Below are 11,189 nucleotides of genomic sequence, written 5' to 3'. Positions count from 1 at the left end.
CACACCCTAAGTTAGCAATATAAATTCACAAATAAATTGTAAGTAGGGCGATAATTCACATTTATTGACCCAACTTCGGTAAGTTCATTGGTCTTTCATCTCTACTTGGACGGCTTTAGATGTATCTAGCTAATTGAAAATTTGAAAAGAAAGTATAAATATAATACACGGGCAGTGAAATCTTAAAAATAAGATATGCTAATAAAAAATAAAATTATAAATTATTTAGACTGATGTGGTCTAAAATTTGAACTCTTTTAAAAAGGGTGCAAATTGAGTTGGATTTACTCTTCCGCACATAGAGAGAGAGAGAGAGAGGACACACCACCGATAAATAAGACATCATTCATTTGGTGAGATCCAACATAAGTTATCGTAAGGTAATAGAACGAGTTATATTTTGACATCACAGAAACATAAGTTGTTTCTCTACAGATAGAAAGATTATGATACACAACCATGGGGAAGCACTAATTTAGACTAATTTAGAGAATATGAATCCAACGTTGCTAGAATTGGAGTGTGTACCCTACTCTTTTATTATAAACTATAATGCCTTCTTAACATTTAATAAGGGATGTAGGAAACATACAATTGCACTGCAGTGGTTGAATTCGAATTTGAAGAACAGCATTTTCAATTATAACCTTCTAAGTTTTAACTGGCAGTTGAGGGTGTGAACTTTCCATCAACAAAATGGTTGAAAATCATTAGGGAACAAATTCAAATTTCAACAGAAACAAATGATTTTTTATCTATCTAAATTTTACTGGGAGAGTTACCTAATGTTTGTACAAGTAGGCAGTGGCAATGCCACTATAATGAAGGGGATATAATTGAATTTTATTAGTCAGAAAAACATATATCATAAATAAGGTAAAATTAAATATTTATTTGTATATGATCTTTTAATTTTTTTATTGTAGTGTGGTAAAGGTAATTCAAAAATTATTTTGGTTGCATATTCTAATTTTTTTAATCCCCTTATTTAATTTGTTGATGTTTTCTTTATTGATAGGAGGTAGTAAATATTTAATAAAATAATTAAGGTGTGTGCAACAATGCTCTTCTAACAATCAAAATGGAGTAGTTCTAACAACTACTCCCTCCGGATAAAAAAGAGTGTTTATTTAACCATTTGCACACCCCGATATATTAACTCCGCGATAAAAATAGGTAATTTGACTAAACTATCCTGAATTAAATAAGTATTAGAATTTGATCACTTACACTTAATAAGCACAAATTTGAAAGAAGAAGGTTAAATTTTTCTTAATTTGATAAGTGGATACTCTTTTTGAATAATAAAAAAAAAAAAGGCAAGTGACATTATTATTATTATTTTTTTTTTTTTTTGATATATGGAGGGAGTAATAAAAAAGAGAAAAGATAAAACTTGGTTCAGTTAGTGATTTAATATTACGAGAAACATATGGAGAAGTAATCAAGTGGCAGTTAGTAACTGGATGTTTTGAAGTCAGAAGAGAGCAGGTGAAATGCCTTTTCTAGAGTAAGTTGGAAAAGCAAAAATGATTTTATAGGACAGTAGAATGTAGACAGGCACTTGGTGTCAGAAATTAAGCCAAGTTAGAAGGCAGCCACTTTGAGAGGTCTTCATTTGGCCACTTGTCACTTTTCTGAGCCTTGATTTGTACTTGCCACCTGCCACACATCCTTAAACTGCTACTCAAATCAATATTCAGTTTGGATTAAACAAGATAAAGGTAATTTCTTTCTTTTTTCAATTTTACTAGAAAAGCACAGCCAAGAAAAAAAAATGCAAGAATTAATTAAGTCCAGTGTAGAGTACCCACTTGGAGAAAAAAGCCAAAAGAATCAACAGTATGGAAGATGACCCCAGAAATCGTCTTCTCTTTCTGTGATGACGCATTCTCATTGAGAAAGTTTAGTAGTTAAATTATGGGTTTTTGACATATTGTGGACTGATGATACAAAATCAATGGAGCTAAGGTCCCACCTCCAAGAAAAGCACAAAACTTTTTCAATTTTTTTGAAATAAAGAGACTTTGATCATACCCCTTCATTCAATTTTTGGGTAAGGTGCCGATCTAATTACTGTTCTTTGCAAAAGTTTCAATCTTTTTTAATTTTTGGGCCTATGTTTGCGTGGAATTCAATTCCTTTCGTTTGGTTTCTCCTTTTCTGGCTTACTTTTATCTTTTTTCACACTTCCACTAGAATGTTCCTTTGAACCTGCCAAGAAGAATTCCCCACTTATGTTTTGATTTTTTTCCCTTTTTCTTTTTTCCTTTTGTAATTTCCCCTAATCTGTATACTTCTGTGGAATGATGATGGTGGGGATATGGGTACCTCTAGTGTCTTCTCACTGAAGTTGATCCTTTGTCTGCTCTATATTCATCAGATTCCTTCAACTTGTGCTGATTCTTTTAACTATTTGGAAGTGAGACTCCAATTACATAACGACTTTTCTTTTTTTTTTTTTTTTTTTGTTCCTTGTACAACTTTCGGTATGAGTTTTCTGTTTCTTTTATCTTGGATTATAGTAATTCATTTGTTTTTCTTGGTCTGGCAAAGTAGACTTAAATCAGTAGTCGGTAGTCTTTGTGACGGTTGGTTGGGAGGTCATTATTTTGCAGTGATGAGTTTCCACTGGCTTAATGTTTTCATGGGGCAACTTATTTATTATGAGTTTCTATTGCAATATATTATGCTGATATTACAATTTTCAAGAAGATCATCGTTTTTGTCAGCTGATTATCGGCTCTGTTAGTAGTCATGTTGAAATTGCTTTATTCATATATGCTCCTTTTCTTGATTTGCTATTTGTATGTGTGCAGTTTTCATCTTTGCTTATGGCTCATGTTAATTTTGCTACTTATAGGATCAGGTTGAGATTGCTAGCAGGTTATAACCTAATAAATATCCTTATTTGGCTTTGCAGATATTTATTGCCTACACACCAGGTGCCGTATTCATATAGCAGACTTGAACTTGTTTGAGATTGAGGCATAGTTATTGTTGTCGCACACCAGTAACAACAATTTTGTTATGGGCTGGCTTGAAAAGATATTTGGAGGTTCCTCACACAAGATCTCTGGCGGGCAATATCATGGGGGGTATGAGGGTGGGCAATATCACGGGGGCTATGATGGAGGGCAATATCACGGAGGATACGAGGATAGTACAATTTGGGATGGACCAACTACTTCAGTGGTACTTAGTGATTCTATTGCTAATGGCTTTTAATTTTTTTCTTTCCTCTGTGTTATCTAATAGTTGCATGGTGCAGGACAAACTGAGCATTTTCCCAAGCTTGTTGCTGAGAAAATGCTCTGAGAAGTTCTAGCTTTTAATAATGTCTTTCCCTTGCTAACTGAATATGGTAATACGGACTGAGTGTAGGATGCATTATCAGATTTTGATAAAGAAGAAATTGATTGTGCCATTGCACTTTCTCTAGCAGAAGAGGATCAGAAAGGGAAAAAAGTAATCGGTAAGTAGCTTGACTAGGATTTAATATGGATGTCTTCCAAGTACAAATATTGAACTTCTGATTGTCTAAATCATCTACCATTGCACTTTCTCTAGCAGAAGAGGATCATAAAGCGAAAAAAGAAATCGGTAAGTAGCTTGACTAGGATTTAATATGAATGTCTTCCAAGTACAAATATTGAACTTCTGATTGTCTAAATAATCTGCCATTGCACTTTCTCTAGCAGAAGAGGATCAGAAAGCGAAAAAAGTAATCGGTAAGTAGCTTGACTAGGAATTAATATGGATGTCTTCCAAGTACAAATATTGAACTTTTCATTGTCTAAATCATCTAATAATGTAACCGAAAAAAAAACTCCCTACTTATTTCCACTTGACAATTTCTTATTTGACTTCATTATAGCACTGTTTACTATATCTGAAGAATTTGGATAATGCTCGCCTTATTGAGATGGTTGGCGGTGCATAAATTTGCGACTCTTGTCCTAAGTTTTCTTTGTAAAATCTGTGTGGTTATAAATGCAGAATCAATCAGAAAAATGATGTTTTTGTCGAGCATGATCAGACATAATAGAACTTATTTACTGTTCTTTTATCAAGTGTTTTTATATAGGACAACAACAACATACCCAGTGTAATCCCACAAGTGGGTTATGGGGAAGAGGTTATATAGTATCTAGGCTAATCTATAATTTTTTATGCAGTTCTAATTTATTTGTGCTTAATTTCTAATCATGTTTATCCTAATCTTCTGCACTACTTAATAGAGAGTGAACCCAACTTGGAGGAAGACGAGGCGCTCGCCAAGGCCCTTCAGGAAAGTTTGAATATGGAGCCGCCTCCACCATCACCACCTCGATATGATTATGGAAGTCTCTTTCCACCACTCTCATACTCATTTCCATATGGGTATAGGTAACACCTCTTCTATTTCACAATAAACTAATGTCATCTCACTTTGTCTATAAGGAGGAGGCGAGTAATGATGTATGTCAAAGTAAAATGAATTAGCAATATGTGATATTGTGGAAGAATAAGCATCTATTGGCTTCAAGAAGAATAAAATCAATTAGTTATATATAAATGCTGCGGAAGAACAATATATTGGTTTCAAGAACATTCCTGTGATATGGTTCTTACTAAGAGTAATGCAATGAAAATTAAAAATTAGCAAGTAATAACTTTTCGATGTGCAGAAGGATGAATAAGATTAATATCTGGTTATGACTATTCTCATTTGATCCTGGGAATGTTCGGTACTTGAAATGTGAAGAACTACTTCATCTGTCTCATTTCACATGGCATGATTTCTAACACTTTCTCTTTTATCACGGTTTTCTCAATATAAGTTGAAATTCGTGATATGCAAATTGTCTCTAAATTTGTAAATTTTATTTTCAAAAAGTCAAGGAATTGATTTCTGAAATCATACCGCAACTAGATGGTTTAATCCTTGTAATCTGAACTGCATTGTTCATTTTCTCTTGCATTTCAACAGAGTAAAGTGCTCCAGCAAGTATATGTTTTGTGTGAATAAATATGCATGTGCCACAGCCTCATCTATTCATTTTGGCACCATATATAAGATCTCTCAAAGCCCTGTTCTTGAGCACTATTTTCTTTCAGATTTGTGTACATACTATTTTATGTACCGATGTGTGTGAGTGTAGGGTTTGTGCCGGTTGCAATGCTGAAATTGGTCATGGAAGATATTTAAGTTGCATGGGAGCTGTTTGGCATCCAGAGTGTTTCCGTTGTCAAGCTTGCAATCAACCAATTTCTGACTATGAGGTCTAATTGTAGTCAAATTTACTTCAATAGGTTTTATCTCACGCTTCGTTCAATTACTACCTCGACTTGTTGAAATAAAAGCAATTTCTTGTTTTTGCAGTTTTCGATGTCAGATAACCGTCCTTACCATAAATCATGCTACAAAGAACAGCATCACCCAAAATGTGATGTTTGCAAGAACTTTGTAAGTGTTCATTCATATCCAAATTTGCGCTTTTCGTAATTCATTTGGATCTTCTAACCAGCATTACATTCTTCCGGTCTCTAGATTTACCACTTTAGATCAGATATAGGACCGGCCTTCCTCGAGATCTGTTTCTGAGTATTATCTGTTCTTGTATGTTTTTGTGCCATCAAAACACTTAGGGAGCATCTGCAATGTTTCCACTTCATATTTTAGGCTGTTGCAGTTCAGCTAAATGATTGCAATTTCAATTCTTTGTTGCATTCAAGCAGTCTACTAATTCTGGTCGAAGGCAAAGATCAGGAAAAAAGAAAAGAAAAGAGAAGGCGAAGCAACTAGAACTGCTATTCTTAGATATTTTAATTCCCGCGTGACTTGAGTAATCCTCAGGGAGATGCCTTATGTTTCATTATGCTTCTGGAGTTTTCTGGAAATCATTCATTTTTTGTTGAGATTGACATTTTATTATTGTGGATTGCATCATGAACTTTTACTGTATCTAACATCTTCTTTGGCTGGTAAAATATGACTAACCATATTTTGTATATTTTGCTTTTCTTTTTTAATGACTTTAGATTCCAACAAATTCGGCTGGTCTAATTGAATATAGGGCTCATCCTTTCTGGCTTCAGAAGTATTGCCCATCACATGAAAATGATGGGACACCTCGTTGTTGCAGTTGTGAGAGAATGGAGGTTAGTTGCTACTATACTACTGCCACATTTCTTTTTGGGTTTTGACATGTTTTTTAAGGATGTAAAGTACATATCTGTCTTTAGAGATTAGCACAACGAATAGGAATATTATAAAACCTGAATATATGTCACAACCTGCGGCATTTTTTTTCTTCTTGTCTCGTTGAATTGACGTAAGGATTTCTAATTGTTGTAGCCCGTAGATGCCAGATATCTGATACTTGATGATGGTAGGAAGCTGTGTCTAGAGTGCTGTGACTCTGCGATAATGGACACTCATGAATGTCAACCCCTTTATCTTGAGATACAAGAATTTTATGAAGGTTTAAATATGAAAGTTGAGCAGCAAATTCCTTTGCTTCTAGTTGAAAGACAAGCATTAAATGAAGCGATGGAAGGAGAAAAGCATGTGAGACTTAAGCTCAGAATTTGCCATTTCTTAAGACACTATACAATCACAAGCCGAGAAATCTGTTACCTAACTGCGAACTTTCATTCGTTTGTCTTGATAGGGTCATCATCACATGCCTGAGACTCGAGGACTCTGCCTGTCTGAAGAACAGACCATTAGCACTGTATGAATCTTCCCTTCTTCTGCACTTTCCTTAATTGTCATATACTGTTCAAATTGAAAATTTTATCTTTATCCCAACAATCATGTCAGATTTCAAGGCGGCCAAGGATTGGTGGTTATCGGATTTTGGATATGTTTACAGAACCTTACAGGTTAATTCGACGATGTGAAGTGACAGCTATTCTAATCTTGTATGGTCTTCCTAGGTAATAAATGCCACATTTCCATTCATGCTTAATATAATGGTCTAAAATATCGTACCTCATCACATCAGAAAGAAAAATTTACTTCACTCTCTCAGGAGACAAATTACTTATAGCTCGGACCTTTCCAGGTTGTTGACTGGTTCAATTTTGGCTCATGAAATGATGCATGCATGGCTGAGGCTTAAAGGTGGATCTTTTATTCCAAAAACACTTGTATATAATATCCTTTTCTCTTTCTGATGATAAGTTTTTCATTTAAATGATTATAGGTTATCCGAGTTTAAGTCCAGAAGTTGAAGAAGGCATATGCCAAGTATTAGCTCACATGTGGTTGGACTCTGAAATTATAGCTGGTTCTGGTAGTAGTTCAACTTCTGCATCTTCCTCTGCATCCTCATCGTCCTCTTCATCACCATCTACTTCATCAAAGAAAGGGAAACGATCAGACTTTGAGAAGAAACTGGGTGATTTTTTCAAGCACCAGATTGAATCAGATACCTCAGCAGCTTATGGGGATGGATTCAGAGAAGGTAATAAGGCAGTGCTCAAGTATGGTCTCAAGACGACACTTGATCATATGCGGCTTACAGGAACCTTCCCGTGTTAAAATTTTCAGCCATGCTGAGTGTTCCCACGTCACTGGGATATTCAAAACAAACCTTCTATACTAGTTTTGTAGGACCAAATAGCACATACAATTATAATCATAACACAATAATGAAAAGGTAAAGAGTAAATGCAGCAATAAGATGCAGATACGTTTAATATCACGCGTGTTTACTTCAAGTTTGTATACTTGTTCATATAAAGGAAACCCATTACAAAGTGATGCACAAGTATATACCTTTCTTCCCGTGCCCCGGTGGTGCTTCATATTTTTTTCGTGGAGAAGAGGGAGATTGATCGTGTTGGCCTAAATGAATCCATGTATGTATGCAGCAGCAACAATTGTATCGTATTTTCCTGCTCCTGCAATTATATGGTGGTATTCTCTTATTTTTCATCTATTCAGAAAACATTTTTAGGTGAGTGGCTTCTTCAGCTTGTTTCATCATTGTGAGTTTCACATAGCTTGTTCTAAGTTAGATTAAAAGAGGAGGATTGCATTCGGTTGACGGTCATCATAAAAATATTTTAACTATAATGAATGACTAAATTCATTGTATTGAGCAAAAGGATGGAGAGGATTCATATACGACGAGAAAGAATCATACAAACAAAGCTACAGTAACATAAAAGATGCAATTGGAATGATGAGTTCTCTCATAATATATTGCATATTGCAGTCCATGCGTCTTGTTTTCCCTGCATTTTTCTTGCAAGTGAAACAATTGATGTGCATTTTTCTTGCAACTGAAACAATTGATGTGACAAGGTGCAATAACTCTAACAAAGGGGGATCAAAGAGGAGGGGAATTTTAAAAAAAAAAAAAAAAAACAATTGATGTTGTATATTGTGTTGAGTCGACCCATCAAGAATAACATTGAGAAAAAAGAAAAAGAGGAACTAAATGAACATTACAGAGGCCACAACTAGTCTTAACTTTACATTTAAGAACAAAAGTTATGAGTTGTTTGGTTAACAACAAAAATATCTCGGGATTATAATTTCGGAACTATAATTCAAGATCTTAAATGTAATAAATAATAATAAAACAACAACAACAATATAGATTGATGTTGTATATTGTGTTGAGGTCGACCCATCAAGAATAACATCGATAAAAAAGAAAAAGATATTGATTTTAGCTATTCTAACAACCAAAACACATATTAATTCCAAATTTTGTATCGAAATTAATATCTTAGTCTGGTAACTAAATGATCCCCTAATGAGCTATTCATAGCCGCAAAAATATCTAACTAATTTTAGATCTCAAAATTTCAAAATATTTTCTTTTCTTAAATTCTGTCAATCAAAAATCTATCATATAAAATTGAATGGAGGAAATAATTATACGTTGTTGCCAATAAATAATAATAAAAACAACAACCACCAAAGTCAACATTGTTGAGGACGAAACTTCGGACCAATTGCAATCTCTTTTACAAAGGATCTTTCTCAGCACCACTATCAATTAAGGGTGTCAAGTGGGCTTACCTTTAAACGTGGGGGGGGAGCGGGGAGAGTGGCCGAGCAGAGTAGGGAAAGGGTGTTCCCGATGATAGGGGCTTACAAATTGCTTGGGCTCGGGGTTATAGTTGGTGAAGGTAAGTTACAATAAGACAACAATAATAATAAAATTAACATTTAATAACAAAATTTATATACATTTTAGCTATTCTAACAACCAAAACACATGATGAATATAATTCCAAATTTTATATCGAAATTAATATTCTTAGTCTATTAACTAAAAGATCCCCCACTGAGTTCGCTCAACTTCATATGCATTTTGAGCGAGTAAATGAAAATATCTAACTGTCAATTTTGATCTCAAATTTCAAAATATTTTGGGGGGGGGGCTTTTCTTAAATTCTGTCAATCAAAAATCTATCATATAAAATTGAATGGAGGAAATAATTATATCTATATATCTTTGAAAATGTTCAAAGGTATGCCAAACAACAGCCAAGGGTGCAGGCAGGAACAAAACAAGGTTCTTGACTTTATTGGATATAATGTTTTTAAAATATTTATTATTAGTCAACACTTTTTCTTTTCTTTTTAATTTGTTGAGGACGAAACTTCGGACCAATTGCAATCTCTTTTACAAAGGATCTTTCTCAGCACCACTATCAATGCTTAACCTTTAAAATGCAAGGAATTAAGATAAAATTAAAACTCAATTAGTAAAGGAATTATAGGCAAATCTAGGTATGTTAAACCTAAATCTTCCTGATTGATTTCTACTAATGAACCTATACTAATTAATAATCAACAAGAAAGACTCAATGAATCCACAAATGAACAATTCAATAAAGAAAATCAAGGATAAGAGTTTTAAATTACCAACAAAAGATCCACACAACTAATCACTAAGATAATCTCTAATTAACTAACCAAACAAACTATCACTCATAAGAGGGTTTTCTTCAATTATCAAGCTAAAAAACTAATGAAATGACTAAGGCAACTATATATAGTTTTGTGATTTACAACTAAGGCCCAAAAGTGACCTTTTGCAAAATTAGCCACAAGTTGGTCGAAAATGTCTAACATTGGCTCTTCTTTGGCCGATTGCACTTCTAGCCACTTTTTATGGCTTCCCTTCTTATGCCTTCATCTTCAACATCCTCCCAAGCAATCATCCACACGTTACACACTCTTGAGAGTGTTCTTCAAGCGCCTCCGATGCCCCTCTCTTCATGAACATCACTTGCAAGTCTTGGATCTCCTTGGCTTGGCTACAAGTGAAAGGCCTTGAAGGAGTGGTGCCCATTGGTATCATATCACATTGTTCATCCTGAATTAAGCCATTTTGCGGAGTACGTAGCAATGGCCGCGAGTGCTCTGAGTCCAGTTTTTGACATACTATACAAAGCAGTTCTTGATGTTGGTATAAACATGTCCACTTTCCGTTCCCAATTCCTCAGCTTGAAGCAGACATTTCTTAACATCGAACCAGCATTCGCTGACATTGAAACGCTAAGCAAAGCCTTAGACGGCCGAGACGAAGAAATAGACATATTCAAGAAACGGTTAATGAAAGGTGAAGAGCTATTTCGCAAGCGTTCCAAGACTAAATCCTACGACGCGTTGAAAATGTTGAATTACTCCAGGAAACTATCCAAGTTGGAAGATTCACTGGTGAAAATCCGCCAGATACATGGTTTAATTCAGGCGTGTAAGGATGATTCAGGCGTGTAAGGATGTGGTTGGATGGATTCAGAAAATGTAATAAGGCAGTGTTCAACTATGGTCTCAAGATGACACTTGGTGATATCCGGCTTACAGGAACCCTTCCATGTTTTATTTTTCAGTCATGCTGAGTGTTTCCACGTCAACTCGGATATTCAAAACAAACCTTCTATACTAGTTTTGTAGGACCAAATAGCACATACAATTATAATCATAATCATAACCCATTAATGAAAAGGTAAAGAGTAAATGCTCCAATAAGACACAGATACATTTTATATATATAGAGGCGGAAATCCAAACATAGTGATGCACAAGTATATACCTTGCTTCCCCTCCCTCAAAGGTGCTTCATTTTTTTTCATGGAGAAGAGGAAGATTGATCTTCTACGCCTACTTGACTCCATGTATGTATACTCCTGAAATTATATGGTGGTATCCTCTTAATTTTCATCTTATTCAG

The 11,189-nt window shown here is 34.7% G+C and overlaps 1 protein-coding gene and 1 long non-coding RNA gene across 12 annotated transcripts; one reads left to right on the top strand and one right to left on the bottom strand.

Moving 5' to 3' along the window:
- Positions 1-1,810: 1,810 nt before the first annotated feature.
- LOC132046909 (protein DA1-related 1) lies at positions 1,811-7,763 on the top strand. Of its 11 annotated transcripts, none has more exons than XM_059437734.1 (14): positions 1,811-2,056; positions 2,924-3,195; positions 3,385-3,475; positions 3,571-3,603; positions 3,699-3,731; positions 4,242-4,389; positions 5,145-5,265; positions 5,366-5,449; positions 6,025-6,144; positions 6,341-6,553; positions 6,657-6,719; positions 6,809-6,924; positions 7,053-7,111; positions 7,194-7,763. In XM_059437734.1, exons 2-14 carry the CDS (start codon positions 3,031-3,033, stop codon positions 7,529-7,531), a joined length of 1,584 nt encoding a protein of 527 aa, XP_059293717.1. In that variant the 5' UTR covers positions 1,811-2,056; positions 2,924-3,030; the 3' UTR covers positions 7,532-7,763. The 11 variants fall into 11 exon arrangements, with proteins under 11 accessions (XP_059293717.1, XP_059293721.1, XP_059293720.1 ...); XM_059437738.1 differs by lacking the exon at positions 1,811-2,056 and adding an exon at positions 2,106-2,422 and having other exon boundaries at positions 3,574-3,603; XM_059437737.1 differs by lacking the exon at positions 1,811-2,056 and adding an exon at positions 2,106-2,422 and having other exon boundaries at positions 3,702-3,731.
- On the bottom strand, positions 7,459-9,963 carry LOC132046911 (uncharacterized). The gene is made up of 2 exons (XR_009412792.1): positions 9,882-9,963; positions 7,459-7,893 (listed from the first exon to the last, which is right to left on the bottom strand). It is a non-coding gene; the product is annotated as an uncharacterized LOC132046911 (long non-coding RNA).
- Between the last annotated feature and the right edge of the window lie 1,226 nt (positions 9,964-11,189).

The sequence above is a fragment of the Lycium ferocissimum genome, chromosome 2, assembly GCF_029784015.1.
Source record: "Lycium ferocissimum isolate CSIRO_LF1 chromosome 2, AGI_CSIRO_Lferr_CH_V1, whole genome shotgun sequence".
In the NCBI taxonomy this organism is placed as follows: Eukaryota; Viridiplantae; Streptophyta; class Magnoliopsida; order Solanales; family Solanaceae; genus Lycium; species Lycium ferocissimum.
The sequence above is the reverse complement of the archived record's forward strand: the minus strand, read 5'-3'. Positions and strand labels throughout refer to the sequence as shown.